Raw genomic sequence first — 17,695 nt, 5'->3', positions numbered from 1 at the left:
GCCCCCGAGAAAAGACTCATAGTGATATTCCAACACATAAAAGCAATTAAATTTATTCATATGATCATTCATAAAATTCATATCAAATATATAAAGAACAACTTGGGCCAAGATAAGCCATGGTCTTTTGATGTATAAACAAAACATAGTGACATGTACATTAAATATATTCATTTGTAAAAATATAGCTTAAATAAATTAAAAAACTAGCAACATATTCACACTTTTAAGGGAAATGACTTTAGCACCAGTGATCAGCAGAACTGGAAATGGGGGGGTCCATGGAGTGAATTTCAAAGGGGGGACTATCAAGATTATCAACATAATAGCATCAAATCGATTTGTGCAAATTTTACATAACAGAGTGTGGTTTTACACATCTTTGCTTAAAAAATACAAACAAGCCTATGTACCCAACTAGAGTCCCCCCAGTGAATAAACGAGCCAACCCAACCATTTCCAACACAGAATGTAAGTGAACTTTTAGCTAGGGTTGTAGTGTGTAAACTATGTCACCAAATAACAATGCAACTGATTGTATATACAAGGTTTGTTGTGCGTTTTAAAACTGCTGCAAGCCATCACCATTCACAGAGTCCCATGGATGCCAGTCAGTGTTGTCAAGAAGTTCTGTTAGAGAAAACTCCACTGAATTGTGTGGCAAGCCTGGCAAAAATGCAAGTTCTGGCAAAGGAGTAGGGTCTGGGACAAAAGTGAAATCTGAGGAAGGGGGAGTAGCTGTGGATGGACCTCCTTGAACAGTCATGGGTACAGATGGGCACAGTTTAATGCAGTGAGGTTCGTGCTGTTCCAAGGCAGTCGTGTAGATTTGAAGCTCCTTCTTCAGTTCAGCAATTTCTTTCAAATATGCAGCATTGGACCGTTCTAGACTTTGGAGTTCCTATGTGGAAAAAAAAGGTTGCTTTATTACTTAAATGAAATTTTAAAAAGTAAATAATGAAATAAAACAAAGAACACTAACATAAAAAGTAGTTAAAGAATAGCTGAGAGGTATAAGATGTGCTTTGTCAGTTGAATGAAAAGGGGAAACTCCGATGTTTGTACAACAAAAGAGAAAGTGAAAATGAAAGTGACTGTGTATTGTGATGATTGTGTGTTCATTCATAATATAACTTTATTGATTTATGTTAAAATATATTGAAACCGAAAAGGTACTGTTAATGTATACTATCCTTATTTAAACTATCACCAAGTTAAACAAACCTGCTACAAAGCTTTTATGAAACCCCAAAAAAAAACAGTTAGCTCTAAACGTCTGGCTGTGATCTGTCCCATTCATGGGTTTCCCAGAAATCTCTGTCATCACAGGAGGGTTGTGCAATACTAATGCCTTCACTTTCACATAACCTCCTACGGACTACCAAGAAATCATTAACAAACACACCAAAAATATTCTCCACAGTATACAGACCAGTACCATTTCTCACACACCACAGAATAATTTTAAGCTATGCCACAAACTGACATCAACCCTCCTGCAGGATGATACACCATCACTCATACTGATTATAAGGACAAAGCTTCACAGCTAACAAATGCAATAATGACACATTTTTATCATGAGCTCACTGCAGCTCAAATACCAGAGCAAGGAGCTACAAATACCATGTTCGTGGGTTTAAATGGGGCATATCATGACTTTTTCCATGTTTAAGTGCTATAATTGGGTCCACCGTGCTTCTATCAACCTAGAACATGTAAATAAATACAACCCAATTCTCTGGAATCATGTGAAAAAATAGGTCATTGAAATTTGGCTCCCTTTGTGATGTCAGAAGGGGATAATATGGCCCCTTAATCTGCACTATCCAACCGGCACTGTGCAGAGATAAGCTCAATTGCACCATCCAAAAATGGCACATATTTTGAGCTAGAACTTGAAATATACGCTGAGGACACCAAAGATTTATTTGACATCTTAAAGGTGCAGTGTGTAAATTATAGCGTCATCTAGTGGTAAGGTGGGGAATTGCAACCAACGACTCAGTCCACTGCTCACCCCTCGCTTTCGAAACGCATAGAGAAGCTAACCTAGCCGCCACCGAAAAACATGTTATCAACGGAGACAACTTTTTTTGTCCGTTAAGGGCTTCTGTAGAAACATGACGGTACAAAATGGCGACTTCCACGTAAGGGGACCCTCTGTGTATGTAGATAAAAACGTCTCATTCTAAGGTAATAAAAACTTAACGGTTCATTATAAAAAGGTCTTTATACACCCCTGATAATATAGTTTTGTATATTATTTAGCATTTCTGTCAAGAGATTCTTTTAAAAATTACACACTGCACCTTTAAAAGGTTTTGTGAAATGTCCCCTTTAATTCCCAGGGAATGCACATACTAATCAAATAGCTGCTTTGGATAAAATACTGTGTTAGTGTCTTGAATGTAAAGAATATATAACTTAGAAATAAAGTAAAGATTTAATTATATGTGAATATATACGATCAAGACATTCACAAATTGAGATACAATTCAAGTTTGACAGTATGATACTGACCTCGTGCAGCACGTCTGCCTTTTCTGTTTGTTTTTTGCGACTCTTGCGAGCTGCATCTCTGTTCTTCTCTCTGCGCTGATACCTGGGCTCAGTTGATTGTCCCGTGCCCTTAAATCCGAATTAACATAAGCACAATAAATAATGCATGTAATGTCGTTTAATGAAAAGGCATCTATTTTGAATAATATTAATCCTACCCAGTCTTGAGGACTCTGCGAATCACTTTGAGAGAAAGGGCTACTTCGGTCAAAGTTGTCCATGATGACAGCTGGCATCTCTGACTAACGGACGCGCTTTCATCAACACTAAAATAAGTCAGAAGCTTGCATGTGCGCTTTGAGAAAATACCATCTTCAAATCGCGTTCAAATGAATCCTAAAGCAGCTGTTTGAACAATCGTCTAGACTCCAGACGAATGAAGTGCCTGGTCATGATTTTAAACCTTTCTGTGTCCCTGTGTGTAGGCTAATGAATGCAGTAGGCGGTAGAATGAGCCAATAGCTCTTTTCATGAGGTGACGCAATAAGGATTCATGTGTTTTCGGTTTCGGATTATTTTAAATGGCCCGGTTAGGAGGAAGGTCATAGCACAGGGAGGGTGTTGCCCGTATTTGGATTGTTCGCTTCCTGCGCTACAGTACACAGAGACGTTCCCGAAAATGTTACTGGGAATTCCAGTCATCAAGAACAGCGATATACAGATAAAGTGCTGTTGGCCTGTTTCATTTGCCATTTAAACTTGTACGTTAACAAAAAATAAAGGAAGGACCTCTGTTTAAGTACTGGACGGGAACTGTGAGATGCATTGATAGTGATTTTCTGTGTTTTATTTTTAATGTAGTGCTGACACGATGCTTACATATCAAAAGGGTTTTGCTGAAGTATACTGGCCATCATTTCCATTCTGAAGTTCTGCACATAGCAGCTCTTTTGATTGCGAAGTTGTTTAATAGTTCATTTCCAAAATCTGAACAACGCTTTGTGTACTATATGCTGTTAATCTCAAGATTGTTATTGATGATAATCATTGCCTGCTTTTCTTCCCCATATCAGCTGGTTGTGCCCATTGATATGGTGGCACATTACATTTATTTAAAAAAAATCTTCAAAAATGTTCTGCTTGCCCCTTGAAGGCTTACTGGCGAAATAGTCTAAACCGTTTAAATGAAATAAACATGATTACAAACACAAAGGTTGCAAGTTTATGTATGTTAACAAAAACCTGAGAAGAGACATTTACAGTCATGGTTAAATAAGGGGCTTTCCTACAATTAGTGCAATTCATTACAGAGGATTTCTGTAATAATGGTTTTATGGTTGCTTTTGTTTATTGTCCATTATGTAATGTGAAAAGCCACATGAAATGGTGTGTAACATTAAACTGACTGGAAGCATATGATAAAAGGTGAGATTCACTGATAAAAACATTATTAGTGACGATCATTAAAGAGCACTTCACACAAATATAAAAGCTTTACATTAACGATTCAGATGAGAAGACTTTATTAACATGGATAAGTGAGTCTTTAAATTCCCAAAGCAAAACACATAAAATACACTTATTTAAAAACATATAGAATTAAAACAGTAAATTATGAGTACTAATAAGAAACTCAAAAAAAAACATGATATTGTGATATTTTTACAATATTTGCGGGTGGTTTCCCAGACAGGGATTAGTTTAATAAGGAAATATGACTAGTTTTAACAAACATGCCTTACTACAAACATTACTGGTGTGCATTTTGAGGCAAAACAAAGAGTACTGATGTATTTAAAGATATGTTCGGACTAGTCTAATCCCTGTCCGGGAAACCGCCACTAAATAGGCTTTATTGGATATTTTCTGGTCATGGTCCTGTTCCACTGTTTGTCTCTTTGCCATCCCTACTGAAAAATCCAGCAAAGACCAGCATAAGCTTGTAGCTGGTTTTAGCTGGTTTAAGGTGTCAGTAGCTGATCTAAGCTGGTCCTCCAAGCCTGGCAAAGCTGGTCAAGCTGGTGGATCAGCTGGTCTTCCAGCATGACCTGCTAAGTCCAGCTAGACCAGCTTAAAAAGTGACCAAAACACAGCTAGACCAGCTTGCTACACCAGCGAAACCAGCTAAAACCAAGCTCACCAGCTTAAGCTGGTCTTAGCTGGATTTTTCAGTAGGGATGGCAGGACTTGACAAACATCACAACCAGGTTTACTTGTGTAGGATTCTCCTCCCTACTGAAAAATCCAGCTAAGACCAGCATAAGTTGGTAGCTGGTTTTAGGTGGCAGTAGATGGTTTAAGCTGATCCTCCCAACCTGGAAAAGTTGGTGGGTCAGCTAGTCTTTCAGCCTGACCAGCTAATTCCAGCTAGACATCTTAAAAAGTGACCAAAACACAGCTAGAACAGCTTGCTACACCAACAAAACGACTTAAAATCAAACTGGGAGACCTGCTAAAAACAGCTTACCAGTTTATGCTGGTCTATGCTAATATTTTCAGTAGGGCTAGTATGTAGCCTATGGTAGTTTGTCGTTTTGTTTGTGAATTGGGGAAATCTGTGCATGTTGTTACAAATTTCTGTCATGTTTCAACCTCACTTTATGTGTTCTTTTGATAGATAGGTCTGTCTGACTGACTGACTGACTGACTGACTGACTGACTGTCTGTGTGTCTGTACACCCTACTGAAAAATCCGGCTAACACCAGCATAAACTGGTAACTGGTTCAAGATGGTCCTCCCAGTCTGGCAAATTAAGCTAACTTAAAAAGTGAACAAACACAGCTAGACCAGCTTGCTACATAAGCAATACCAGCTAAAACCAAACTGGGAGACCAGCTAAAACGAGCTCACCAGCTTATGCTGGTATGCAGTAGGGCAGAGACTCTACATTTAGGGTCTTTCACTGTTTTCAAGTATTAAGCCAAATTATATTCTCTTTAAAACAGATAGCATTCCAATTTGTTGATACTGTTTAATATATTTTTGTGTTTTATGATTTGATTTAGTTAAGCTGTCGTATGGGATCAAATATCATTTTGTCTATTGATTTACCTTGTACGGCGCCTTCTGCTCACGTTGTCTTGTTGTAAATGCACACAAGATGGCGCTGCCATAGAAACAACAAATGTAAGTGCGTGTGGCTTAAAAAAATAAAACAGTTTCCCACCTTTTCACAGTCACCTTTCTCGCCAATCCAAGACGAGAACACGCCCATGCAGCGGTGTTCCTTAGCCAATAGACTAAAAGAACATTAAAACGACAAGCGCATTAACCAATCATATTAGTCTAACGTTCCACGTGTGGAATTTCTAACCAATCATATGTAAGTATGTTGCGTCACGACAAATTACTCTTCCTTGTTTTTAGAATGGCTTTGTAGTAACGCATGTAGGACGCAAGTACGCATTTATTTAGAAGTATTTCGTATTGTTTAATAGATAATATATGATTTCGAGTGTAAACAACTTACGTATTTTAGAAGCTAACATTCACGATGGGTTTACTTACGATTTTAAAGAAGATGAAGCACAAGGAGCGCGAAATGCGACTACTGATGCTGTATCTTTTCATGACCAAGCATGTTGATGAATGTATTCATACTTCGTTTGTACGTATTATGTTCTCTTTAAAGGAGTAACGTCTTTTGTGTTGATGATCACACTGTGGATCCTTAACATTTCTCTTCAGAGGGCTTGACAATGCTGGGAAAACAACCATCCTGAAGAAGTTCAATGGCGAAGATGTCAGCACTATTTCTCCAACGTTGGGATTTAACATAAAGACACTTGAGCATAGGGGGTAAACGATAAGCTGTTTCTTCTTTGTGCTCAAGCTTCAACAAGAAGTGAAGAGCTGCCTGTCTTTATTACTTAAATGTGTCTTATTAAAGGCACCTTAATTCTTAATGGGCATGTTTAGGAATAACTCTGTTCCTTTATTTGTGTATTATTTATTTTGTTAATGAAGCAAAGACGATATGCTTTGTCCCAGTTTTGCCAGAATGTGGACAAAGTAATGCTGCCTTAAAGGGATAGTTGAAAAATAATTGAAAATTTGGGTGTGCCTCATACATCAAAGTGAAGCTGTTGGCTCTTTGATCGCCCGTGGTGGCTGGATGCAGTACTAGTCATAAACCCCGCCCTCTCCATGCAAACGAACGGGACCCGGGTCAACATAAAAAAATTACACTTCCAACAAAAATTTCCGAAAGATGGTTTTGATTCTTTAAGGTAGTTGTTTTCATGCTGATATATGATCAATTTATCATTTTTGTGATAAGTTTCATTTTATCAAATAATTTGATGCTATAGAAATGGGGCGTGTCATTATGATTGACATTTGTGATTGACAGCTTCCCTGAGACAGGGCTTCGAGGGAAGATTGAAGATATAACCAACTATTCATTTTCGATTTCTGTGTTATTTTTACACAGACAAAATGAGTTGTATTTAACTTGCCTTATTTTAGCACACCAGTCAAATGAGACGTTCAAGGGGCGTGGTTGAATGGGTGCGCAAGCATTTGGGTGGAAGTTTGATACCGCAGCTCCGCCCCGGGCTCCACGGACGATTCCTTCTGCACATTCCCTGGCTCCAAACTGATGTTTTGCTTAACATGTCAGCGTCCATCGTCTTACATTTTACATTTAGTTCATTACAATGGAAGGAAGCGACTTTGCGTCATCCATCTTTTTTACAGTCTATGGTTCTGATGAACACGAAGGAAGATGTTTTGGGGAATTTTGTGTCCAAGCCATTCATGAGTCCCATTCACTTCCATAGCATTCTATTTTTCTACTGTAGAAGTGAATGGGACTCATGGTCGATTTGGTTACAAACATTTCTCAAGATATCTTCTCTTTTGTTCATCAGAACAAAAACATTTATACAGGTTTGTAACAACATGAGAGTGAGTAAATAATGACAGAATTTTCATTTTTGGGTGAACTATCCCTTTATGATGTGTAAATTTCACATAATGGTGCATTAGTCTTGATGTAATGAAAAGTTAGTTAGTTGTTGTTCTTATATTGTTTGTCGTAGGTTTAATCTGAATATCTGGGATGTGGGAGGTCAGAAATCATTGCGATCGTACTGGAGGAATTATTTCGAAAGCACAGATGGACTGGTGTGGGTAGTGGACAGTGCCGACAGGTTGAGAATGGAGGACTGCAGAAGAGAGTTGGATGTTTTGTTACTAGAAGAAGTAAGATTATCTTTTTAATGCATATGTTTGTTATTTTACCTCTTAATATGATAAAGTTGTAGATTCACATTATCATTGAGTGTATTTTGGTTCTTTTTAACAGCGATTAGCAGGAGCCACTCTGCTAGTGTTTGCCAACAAACAGGACCTGCCTGGTGCTTTGTCAAAAGATGCCATACGAGAGGTCATTTTCTTTTTTCATTCCTTCTGGTTAACAAACGCATAATTCCTGCATACATGCCACAACTGTGAATAATCAGTAAATTTGGTGGTCATATTTTGATTGGTTGTTTTATACAGGTTTTATCCCTTGATGACATCAAGACCCATCACTGGTGTATAGTGGGATGCAGTGCTGTGACTGGTGAGAACCTGCTGACAGGTGTGGATTGGCTACTTGATGATATAGCAGCTCGGATCTTTACAGCTGACTGACGGACTGAGCATTTCAACACAAATAACGGACAGTACAGAAGGTTCCTGCTGAACTTGCTTTATGCAAATATTTTTCAGAGACCTACTAGCTATACAACCAACAGGGTTGAGTCCACCAACAAAGCTGCTTTCTGTTAAGTTTTTGGCTGCGTGTGAAGTGCTGAGCCCCAAGAAAATATACACACAAAATTACAATACGCTTGCTTTAAAAAATGAAGTTAATTTTCCATGTAACTAATATATGTAGTGTTTGGTTCATTGTTTTATTAAACCTGAAAAATGTTAACATCACTGCAACGTTGCAAAGAAGTTGCGTTGGATCCTACAGTTTAAAACTTGAGAGGCAAAACCCTTTAATTGTGTCTGACAAATTAGCTTTTTTTATCAGGCTCTAATGAATAGGTTCAGTAGTTTTACTTTAATGGCAATGAAAAGGTTATTGATCAGAAGTTGAAATGCCTTATTTTCATAAATATCACTTTAGTCATTTCATTGGTATTTCATAAATTTGACTCTTTCATTACAAAACCCTTGCGCGAAAAAGTCTTCGGTCACTCTTCACTGTCCATATATGAAGAGTTTCGTTGCAAAACGAGATAACTCAGTTTTTTTAATTTTTCGGAAATCTCGTTTTTTGGTTGTGCATTCCAATTAATACCAATGGGCTTTATGCCCAGCTGCACTGCTTCCTGAACTTCAGCCGGTTCCTTGTTTCCTGTCTGCCATTGTTGGACAGGTTGATTAATCCAGGTGTGCCTGACATCAGTAGTCACAACAACAATAATCAGACACACCTGGATTGATCAGTTTGTCCAATAATGGCAAACAGGGAATGGGGAACCGGCTGAAGTTCGGGAGGTGGTGCAGCTGGGCATATAGCCAATTCAACTGCAGTTGGTTTGTTTTGATTTAAACCTTCATAACTTAAAAAATACAGCTAAGTAGCACCATAAAAGAAAATAATAACATGATAACATTATCATAAACATGTTTTGACAAAAGTGTATTGGGTCACCATTAGACTCAAGATAATGTAATAACACAAATTAAAAATTAATGTTAAATGGTTTTTCATGCTTGTTTCTTTATGGTGGCTACAATGATTTGTGCCTGGCTTAGCCAGGGAGCCTTTTGCATGTTATCCATGATAGCTTGGGTGTCCGTCTGGTACTCCAATTCTCAGTCTAAGAATATGCAGATGAGGTAAATCGGAGTCACTAATTACAGAATAAACTAACAACCTATACAGAATGTACCCTGCCTGTGGCCCAAGATCCTGGGATAAGATTTAACCCTCCTCTATCCTTGTGTAGGCTCAGTCAATGTATGGACTTTCAAAATGTAAACTTAAAGGCAGAGTCCATGATGTTTGAAAGCCAATGTTGATATTTAAAATCACCTAAACAAACACGCCCCTACCCCAATAGAATCTGGACCTTCTGTTGATAGACCCGGCCCGCACATACGCAACCCAGCAAGTATGTCGGTTAGTAGCCACGCTCCTTACTGCTGATCGGCTATAAGTGTGTTTTGGTAGTCGGACCGCCTCCTTTTCCAAAGCGTTTTTCAAACATCGTGGACTCCGCCTTTAATGTTTCACATGTTGCAGAGCTTAAGCGATTAAAGTGACTTTGTGAACTTCAAAATGTAAAATCATGCTTTATCACACTGAAATTGGGACCATTTTGTACTAGATATACAACCCAGTTCACTAAAGACCCAAATGTTATTAGGGGAACACTCACCGTTGAGGGTTAAACACTTACAGACCCCAAATGGAAGCCATTGTTCTAGGTCACCAATATAATACAAGACATATTTCAAAAGACAACACAAAGGGATAGGAAAGAAGCCATTTATTTTGTTCAACACAAAACACCACATTACACAGACAACATCTCAACTTTAAGACAGAAATTGTTACCAAAAATGTATAAAGTATTAAGAAATTTCTCATGTAAGGGACCCCAACATTGTCCTATGTTAGCACATAGTTTAGCATTTAATCTAAATGGCAAAATTTCACAAATGGACTTGTAAAAAGATAATCTCTTATCAAAGTAAAATACTTCCAAACTCTCTAGAATATATTTGAGAAAATAATGGGTCAGACTAAATTTATTTTCAACTAGGCCAGTAGGAATGAGGTCTAATTAAAACATTTGAATTCATCAAGAGGTGTAAAGGTACAGCAAAATCCACAATTGCAAACTCCATACACCAACTCCAGAATCTTCAGTAACTTCAGGACCATAGCCAGAGTTCAATTTCTGCCAAAAAGTAACAAGTAATTAGTACAACAACATACAGCAAATCAAGTACTTTTAGATAAACACTTATATCAGAGGTGGTACCAATCAGTCATGAAACATCAGACTGGGGCGGTACAATTTTAAAATCATCATTTATCAAGTAAAATAGTAAGAATTAGAAACTGACGGTACAAACCTGGTCAAACTTTAGAATCAGACGACAGCAGGTGCAAATCTGGATGAGGCAAAAAACCAAAATTAGTGCACAAAGAAACGTGCAGTACAGTCATGAGATATGGATCAGAGAGAATACCAATCAATCATGATTTCTCAGACTGGGGCGGTAATCCTAACTCATCACATCCATACCAAACTGCATCATACTTGGAAATACATACCTCAAATTACAATCCTAGACAGCAAGTCGCAAGGCATGGTCACCTGAGGGAGTAAAAAAGGGTTTAAAAGTACAGAATTTAAAATGTTTTAAGTGAACCATTAACGACTAGGGGAGGTCAGAGGAAACCAATCAGTCAGCTAAAAATCAGACTGGGGCGGTAATCACAAATCATCATGTCTGTGCAAATTTGTGTTGAATACATGCAACATTGTCTACATACCTTAGAAACTAGCATGCAGCACTGCAACATAAGCGAGGCCTGGAATCACCTTTAGAAATGAAAACTTGTTTATTTTAAATAAAACGAAGTGATAAACTAACTATTGGAGGTCAGGGGGCTACCAATTAGTCAGCCAAAATGCAGACTGGGGCAGTTAGCATGTAACCACCTACTAGTAAGTGCTAATAAAACAGAATTAGGGAGAAAACAACAAATCTTACCAAGTCAAAAGGCGCAGCCATTCCTGGGAAACGCTGTTATCCTCTGCAGGACTAGAGAGAGCAGGCAGAAATATTTAAGGGAATTGTGGATTAAGTAAAAAAAGTAGCCTATTCCTAAAGCTAGTCCTTTTCAGACTGTTGGTAACCCCAACAAGTCATCCCCTTCTTGCCCAGGTAACACCAGTGGGTTCACCTTTTCAGGTTCTGGTGCCGACACAGGGCGTAAGACATGTGCAAGTTGCATCATTAAAGGACCAGCTGCAAAGCATTTTATATAGCAGATGTCTAAACTCACCTGTGCAGATGTCAGGTACAATACCTTGAAGAAAAAAGAAAAGTCCAAGTTATTCGGAGCACAATTTCTCAAGCACATTGACAAAGCTAGTACTGTAACATCAGAAATAAGATTTATCAACAGGATTTCAGACGAACGAGATTCCAAAAGTGAAATCATCATTAGTTACAGGAGGATTAAATATTTAATCTAAAATAGCCACCATCTCACCTGAAAGTGCTTGAGGACTCAACACATGACCAATCACAGATGGCCAATCCTGAAAAGAGGCACCAAGGTTACGTAGAGTCACAAAACAAGAATTCTAAGACAAAACCTATCAATCTCTCAGTTGTTCGTGTCGTTTCACATAGGGTCAAAGTGAGCTAAGTATCTTCATCACAGAGACTACATCACAAAACTAGTCAGAAGAGAACTAAACATACCTTTGACACGAGTAGCCCATCCGTTAATGGTCTCTGTGTGCAGGCACAACCTGAAACAGAAATCAAACTTAAGGACTCGCTCAACGGTCACAAAGGAAAACAAGTTTTCTCTTGTCTGATCATACTTTGGTGACTAGAATGCCATGAGACAAGTGTCGTCCAATTCAAAAAGAAATACTTAATCATCTCAAACAAATTGTTAGACTAAGACTTTAACAAAAAAAAAAAAACACTTACCATCATAATTCATGCACTAAGCACACTTCACACCCCAGGATCATGTGTAGAAACCCTTTAAAAAAAATTAAATAAAACATTAATACTACAAAAGGGAAATGACTAAAGTGCAGTCCAGTTTCTTACAAAGTCAGATTTAAAAAATGCAAACATCACTGAAACTCAGACATATGCTTGTCGTTGTAATCATCATTCTAATATTCAAAATATGAAACACATTTTAACAAAACTTACCATTATGTTTAAAAGCTTTAGCATCAGTGCACTAGGCCCAATCGAACCTGCAAAACATACAGAAGTGCATTTTAACAACAGGCCCTGTTCACAAACATTGAAATTCTCCACCAATTCCCTTGTTAAGGTGAGGGGGTGTCCAATGCTACTCAGTTAAGAAAAGCGTCTTCAACGCAAATCAGGAAGAGAGAATTCTTTAAGTCATCACAGTAGCACTGGATGAAGCCTAAACCAATGCACTTAAATTACTCGATATTGTGATAGTAACACTTGATTTTATGAAAAGCTCCTTATGCATTAGTGTCCAAGTTAAAATTACTCTTGGCTGAATTCAAAACCACAATCAAAATTACGATTATGGATGTGCAGCATTTGGGATTTCTTGCGTGATAGCCGAGGGCATAAAATGGCCTGTTTAACCAAGATTATGCAATGGTAAAATGCTGCCTAGATCTCACACATAAAGTGAGTTATAGTAGTATAAAATGATTAGACCGAACACAAATACTGACCTTTCCACCGCATAAACTGCAAGCTCATCGTTGACCGCATGGCTGTAAAAGAGAAATATCTCAGTTAGGTCAAACACTTCCACGTGACGCTTCCAGAACACGTGCAACTCGCTACTTTTTACTTTCATGAATTAAGTAAAAACCGGCAATCTCTCATCAGATAAATAAATGTGCAATCACAGTGTTTCAGTACAGGTCTGTGAAATTATCATCATTGAGAGATCTCGGCATACATAGAAAAAATCAGAAATTACGATTGCTATGCTTAAAATATACTGATTTTAAGGACGATTAACTAATTATCATTAAAATAAAGCCATGATATACCAAAAATATTGACAAACTATCAAGGATGGATTAAGATTTAAGTGATCGTCTTGATCGCAACCGGTCGAATGTACAGATGGAGGGGCCGTACAAGGAAAGTAACATCTACAAAATGTAAATCTTAAATGAAAACCAATCAGATGCTGGCTATGTGTTACTAAAAATTTAACTGTAGCTAAACAAGAATTATAAAACGCATGGAAACTACGTTGGATACAACAAAACCAGAAAAGCCTCACCTAGACAAATGCTGCTTCAAAATGGACGAAGAAACGGCGGCGGCGCGTTTTATACATGTCACAATGTGAAATATACGCCCACTTTGCAACAACCAATAAGATTCAACGAATCGCACAAGGTTTCATTCCGCAGAAAAATATTATGAGCCTTATGAAATAAAAAACTTTGTAATTTTGAAAACTTTATTTATTGAATAATGACTTTGTTTAACTTTATATTGGCAGTTTCTCAAGACTTCAGAGGTCGCATATGTCGGCTGCAAACGTCATAAAGATTGACTTATTTCAGAATATTAACAACTACAAAGTTGTCAATTATTCTTAGTTCATCGTAAATTGTTTTAATATGCTTATGACTTGAGAATGTAATGCTCCAGGTTTGATGACGTATGGAGCCTGCATGTGCGACCTCCGGAGGTTGCAGGCTTCCGATTGAGAAACGGCCTTCATTTTAAAGGAGACATGAAAATCTGACTTTTTCCATGTTTAAGTGCTATAGTTGAGTCCACAGTGCTTCTATCAACCTAGAAAATGTAAATAAGAACGACCAAATAACTTAGTTTTGGTAAACTATTCTCTACAAGCATTTTAAAAAAATAGGTAATTGAAATTTGGCTCCCTTTGTGATGTCAGAAGGGGATAATACCGCCCCTTAATCTGTAATATTTTGAGCTAAAACTTCACATACATTCTCTGGGGATACAAAATATTTATTTGACATCTTAAAAAAGTCTTGTGAAATGTCCCCTTTAAATCTTAAAATGTTGCCACTAGATGGCATCATATCTGCAATAAGGAGGTACCAGTACACAGGCCATATTAAAAAAAAACATATAGCATACTCCTATTTCATACTCTTTCTGTTAAGACCCCTCACATTTTATTGCACAAAGGAATGTGCCCAGCGTTACCTTCCATTTCTAGTGTAATAAATTAGTAAAGTTAGTATTAATAGTCATTTTAAGATTACTTCCCTAACTTACTGTACACTCAGTCTACTTAAAGTTAAGACACTTTTATACAAATTGGAATAGAAATTAAAAATAACCTTTTTTTTTATTCCAGCGACATCACTCCTTAAGGTAAACATGCACAGTAATGAGCTCGTTTGACAACAATGTAATATACTACAAAAAATATTAAAAAAATTATAACATTTTTATAACTGCACTTTTACAATTGTATGTATACAGTATTCTTATTTTTCATTTTGAAGATAGGCAGGAAGAACATGTCCAGTGGTATTTTTGAAGAGCTGATGCGATGCCTATAAAATGTAAAGTTTTAAGATAACAGTATAGTTAAGATGACAGTATTATTTTTCTTTTTTTTAATTATAAGTATTGCCTTGATGTGACAAAGCATTTAAAACAGGACATTACAACAAAAACACAAACACCTTTAAAACATACATAGCCACAGTTTTCTAACATCACACTGGTGAATTAGAAGATTGCAGAGTGAAATAAGTCTACAGAACACAGTCTAACATCTTTACTTCATTTCATGGCTCAGTTTTATTACATACTTCACTGCCAATGATGTTGTATCTCTTGAAATTATTTCTTTAAAGCTCTTTGAGCTCCCAGAATTGTTTTGTTAAAGTTTACCCTTACATCGTATTTGGAAAAAATACAAGTTCAAGGCCACAGTACAGAAACGCCACAATAATGTTCACAGCTCAAAAAATAATCCAATCCGGACTTAAACAATCTTTCCATATGGGATTATCAAGGGCACAGGCCTCATGTTTTCCCCTGAGGGAACAAAGATCAGCAACATGCCCCTATACTTACTGCAATAACTTAATAAACTGATGAAACATATTGACCCCCTTTGTCTGGTTACGTGATCAATCTAAAACAAATTAAGTGCTGATCAGTTCTACACAAAGATAAAGGCATATTAAATATCAGAGTGCATTTAAATTAAACAAATATACTGCTAGATTTTAAATTACAATAAGTCTGCTTTTATCTAAACTCTGCTAAAGCACGATTCCTGTCCAGTTTGGATTTGACTGATGAAGATGATGTTGATGAAGATGAAGTTGATGAGATCGGTGTCAGGGTCACACTATACAGATTGGTAATGAAAGTCTCCCATCCTCGACGGAAAGCTCTGTCAACAGCCTACAGAAAACATAAAAAACTAAATTAACAAGATTACAGAACATTGTGAACACGGGAGTGTTCGGTTCAGTCATTGATCAAATCTGACAGAAGGAATGTGCAAGCAACAGTGTCCCTTGGTTGCTGAAATTCCTCATCAGGGAAACTCTCAGACCAAGGTCAACTAAATCTAGATTAAAAAAGTGTTGTTCTTGCATCACTTGCTTTTCCTCTGACTTTATTAAAAAGAAAACGTGATATTACATAATTAGAAGACAGGAGGCCAATTACCGTTTAGGTACATTGTCCGAAAATGGTCCCTACCTGTCACTGGGGCGGTACTTTTTAAAAATGTACATCTTTGCACCTAAAGAGTTCATCTTTGAGTACCCTAGAGGTATATATTGGTACCAAATAGTGCATATTTGTACATCAGAGGTGCACACTGATTCCAAATATATACATCTGAACCTAAATGGTACATATTAGGACCTTTAAATAATGACAGGTTAGGATTATTTTTCTGACAGTGCTTAGAAAAAAGTGGATTGACATGGTTTATTGCAGCACAAGTAAACAGATTACATGAGTCTTATCTGGTGGCACTAATGGACTGCTTATTTCTGCACATTGTGAAGAGGAACTTTACCCCACATGACTTTTCACAGTATGTTCTATTTTGGAACCAAAGATGGTTACAGAATAACTTTTGCCCTCTCTGTACAAGGGCACTTTAAATATTTGCAATTTAAGTAATATTTAACTCTATTTAGCTCATTATGAAAGGAGTCAAATAATATGGTTAAACTTTCGATACCGTATACAACTTGTGTATGAAACTTGTTTGGACACTGTGTTCTTGTCAGTCAACAATAAAATCAATGACAAGTATATCACTTAACATCTGAGCGGGTTAAGCCAAACTTTTAAAAGCGGTTTCAGCTGTAGTTTTACATTTGTGTGTTAATCTAATGAAAAGAAACTGACGCAAACACAAAGTCATCCAGCTAAATCTCACCTTGCAATAATTGTTGAGAGTGTTCCTCTTTACAATCTCTGTTGAATCTCCATTCAATTTCCCTTCCGTATTTTTTCTTGCATCTTCCTGCTCCTTTTCCCGTTCGTTCTTTCTTGAAATCAGTATCTGATCATCCGCATGCTCTTTGATAAAAAAGTGGACCATTTCTGGTTCTCCGCTGTTTGTTGCCTCCAGACTTTGGGCTGCTGGTGGCATCTCTTTGTTTTCACTCTCAGCACTTTGCTTTTGTGCCTCTTTTCCTGGGGAAGATTTAGGCTTCCTTGAACTTTTTCTGCTCCAGCGGCGACTTAGTCTGCTTGGCTTTCTCTTCAGTAAGGTGGTGCCATCGTCATCCATCATTCCCTGGTTAAAGTCAATCGCATGGTCCTCCTCTTCCATCCAGCCCGATGTGTTGTCCGGCCCTGTCTGGTTCTCTCCTCCGTTCGAGGTTCCCATTTGGTCTTCAGCGATCATACCCTCGACCTGTACATCATCTCCACCTATCTCATCCAGACGACCGTAGAATCCATTAGCCTTGTCCAGAAAAGGAGGAGAACGAGGGGCCTTGTTTTTCTTGGAGCTTCTGCCGATAGTCATGGTCTTGTGAACTTGAGAAGTTAATCCAGTTTTTTATAATCTAAAGAGGAAGGAAAATGAAACAAGTGACTTTAGCATGTGACGCTTGTCGTCTGTGGAAACATAGGATTATAAATATATATACCAGTCACTGAGGTTTTAAAGACTTTCCTTACATACCCAGACAGATAACAACAGCTGGATTCCTCAAAGTACAGCTGAAATGAAAATCTACATGGCTTGAGGTTTATCTCTCCCTTCTGTGCCTCAGAAATGTGTGTTTATCAGTCACGTCATCATAGCCACACTGTTCAAAGTTCAATCTGTGTGTGTACAGCGTATCAGTAAGTTCCTTTTTAGGGACAGTATGTCTAGTAAGCTGACAGACTACACTCTGCTTTATGATTCAGATAAGATGAACCACAGCCTTTTTTTGACTTTGACTCCAGTTGGCCGTGCTGGAACTTCAACTGGTGCCAAGGATG

The 17,695-nt window shown here is 37.6% G+C and overlaps 3 protein-coding genes and 6 non-coding genes across 10 annotated transcripts; 1 reads left to right on the top strand and 8 right to left on the bottom strand.

Annotated features, from left to right (window-relative positions):
* Positions 1 to 37: 37 nt before the first annotated feature.
* On the bottom strand, positions 38 to 4,192 carry batf2 (basic leucine zipper ATF-like transcription factor 2). The gene is made up of 3 exons (XM_055200360.2): positions 2,721 to 4,192; positions 2,524 to 2,631; positions 38 to 901 (listed from the first exon to the last, which is right to left on the bottom strand). Exons 1-3 carry the CDS (start codon positions 2,796 to 2,798, stop codon positions 563 to 565), a joined length of 525 nt encoding a protein of 174 aa, XP_055056335.1. The 5' UTR covers positions 2,799 to 4,192; the 3' UTR covers positions 38 to 562.
* A 1,655-nt stretch (positions 4,193 to 5,847) lies between these two features.
* On the top strand, positions 5,848 to 8,434 carry arl2 (ADP-ribosylation factor-like 2). The gene is made up of 5 exons (XM_055200347.2): positions 5,848 to 6,061; positions 6,191 to 6,301; positions 7,546 to 7,708; positions 7,812 to 7,892; positions 8,009 to 8,434. Exons 1-5 carry the CDS (start codon positions 5,997 to 5,999, stop codon positions 8,141 to 8,143), a joined length of 555 nt encoding a protein of 184 aa, XP_055056322.1. The 5' UTR covers positions 5,848 to 5,996; the 3' UTR covers positions 8,144 to 8,434.
* A 1,548-nt stretch (positions 8,435 to 9,982) lies between these two features.
* Positions 9,983 to 17,550, bottom strand: LOC129440790 (uncharacterized). 2 transcript variants are annotated; one of them, XM_073859955.1, is made up of 14 exons: positions 17,391 to 17,550; positions 16,635 to 17,271; positions 13,506 to 15,637; positions 12,940 to 12,981; positions 12,428 to 12,474; positions 12,194 to 12,248; positions 11,957 to 12,006; positions 11,742 to 11,790; positions 11,532 to 11,555; positions 11,237 to 11,287; positions 11,016 to 11,064; positions 10,794 to 10,836; positions 10,592 to 10,630; positions 9,983 to 10,413 (listed from the first exon to the last, which is right to left on the bottom strand). In XM_073859955.1, the coding sequence occupies exons 2-3, from the start codon at positions 17,229 to 17,231 to the stop codon at positions 15,479 to 15,481; spliced, it is 756 nt and encodes a 251-aa protein (XP_073716056.1). In that variant the 5' UTR covers positions 17,232 to 17,271; positions 17,391 to 17,550; the 3' UTR covers positions 9,983 to 10,413; positions 10,592 to 10,630; positions 10,794 to 10,836; positions 11,016 to 11,064; positions 11,237 to 11,287; positions 11,532 to 11,555; positions 11,742 to 11,790; positions 11,957 to 12,006; positions 12,194 to 12,248; positions 12,428 to 12,474; positions 12,940 to 12,981; positions 13,506 to 15,478. The 2 variants fall into 2 exon arrangements, with proteins under 2 accessions (XP_073716056.1, XP_073716057.1); XM_073859956.1 differs by having other exon boundaries at positions 17,387 to 17,527.
* On the bottom strand, positions 10,479 to 10,556 carry LOC129418164 (small nucleolar RNA SNORD31). Its single transcript, XR_008636012.2, has one exon. It is a non-coding gene; the product is annotated as a small nucleolar RNA SNORD31 (small nucleolar RNA).
* Positions 10,690 to 10,763, bottom strand: LOC129418162 (small nucleolar RNA SNORD31). The gene has a single exon (XR_008636010.1). It is a non-coding gene; the product is annotated as a small nucleolar RNA SNORD31 (small nucleolar RNA).
* Positions 10,905 to 10,975, bottom strand: LOC129418150 (small nucleolar RNA SNORD31). The gene has a single exon (XR_008636005.1). It is a non-coding gene; the product is annotated as a small nucleolar RNA SNORD31 (small nucleolar RNA).
* LOC129418169 (small nucleolar RNA SNORD22) lies at positions 11,362 to 11,488 on the bottom strand. Its single transcript, XR_008636013.1, has one exon. It is a non-coding gene; the product is annotated as a small nucleolar RNA SNORD22 (small nucleolar RNA).
* LOC129418143 (small nucleolar RNA SNORD30) lies at positions 11,627 to 11,697 on the bottom strand. Its single transcript, XR_008636003.1, has one exon. It is a non-coding gene; the product is annotated as a small nucleolar RNA SNORD30 (small nucleolar RNA).
* Positions 11,854 to 11,918, bottom strand: LOC129418139 (small nucleolar RNA SNORD29). Its single transcript, XR_008636000.1, has one exon. It is a non-coding gene; the product is annotated as a small nucleolar RNA SNORD29 (small nucleolar RNA).
* Positions 17,551 to 17,695: the final 145 nt, after the last annotated feature.

Source organism: Misgurnus anguillicaudatus, chromosome 21 (genome assembly GCF_027580225.2).
Source record: "Misgurnus anguillicaudatus chromosome 21, ASM2758022v2, whole genome shotgun sequence".
Lineage (NCBI taxonomy): Eukaryota > Metazoa > Chordata > Actinopteri > Cypriniformes > Cobitidae > Misgurnus > Misgurnus anguillicaudatus.
Note: the sequence above shows the minus strand (reverse complement) of the source record. Positions and strands in the feature narration are given on the sequence as shown.

Bases quoted from the DNA above. Each gene is read 5' to 3' on its own strand.
- batf2 (XM_055200360.2), bottom strand. From the start codon at position 2,798: ATGCCAGCTGTCATCATGGACAACTTTGACCGAAGTAGCCCTTTCTCT. The intron at 2,632-2,720 runs GTAGGATTAATA...TTCGGATTTAAG, and splicing joins CGCAGAGTCCTCAAGACTGG to GGCACGGGACAATCAACTGA. The intron at 902-2,523 runs GTCAGTATCATA...TTTTCCACATAG, and splicing joins AGGCAGACGTGCTGCACGAG to GAACTCCAAAGTCTAGAACG.
- arl2 (XM_055200347.2), top strand. From the start codon at position 5,997: ATGGGTTTACTTACGATTTTAAAGAAGATGAAGCACAAGGAGCGCGAA. The intron at 6,302-7,545 runs GTAAACGATAAG...TGTTTGTCGTAG, and splicing joins AAGACACTTGAGCATAGGGG to GTTTAATCTGAATATCTGGG. The intron at 7,709-7,811 runs GTAAGATTATCT...TCTTTTTAACAG, and splicing joins ATGTTTTGTTACTAGAAGAA to CGATTAGCAGGAGCCACTCT.
- LOC129440790 (XM_073859955.1), bottom strand. From the start codon at position 17,231: ATGACTATCGGCAGAAGCTCCAAGAAAAACAAGGCCCCTCGTTCTCCT. The intron at 15,638-16,634 runs GTGAGATTTAGC...TGTTTTCTGTAG, and splicing joins CTCTCAACAATTATTGCAAG to GCTGTTGACAGAGCTTTCCG.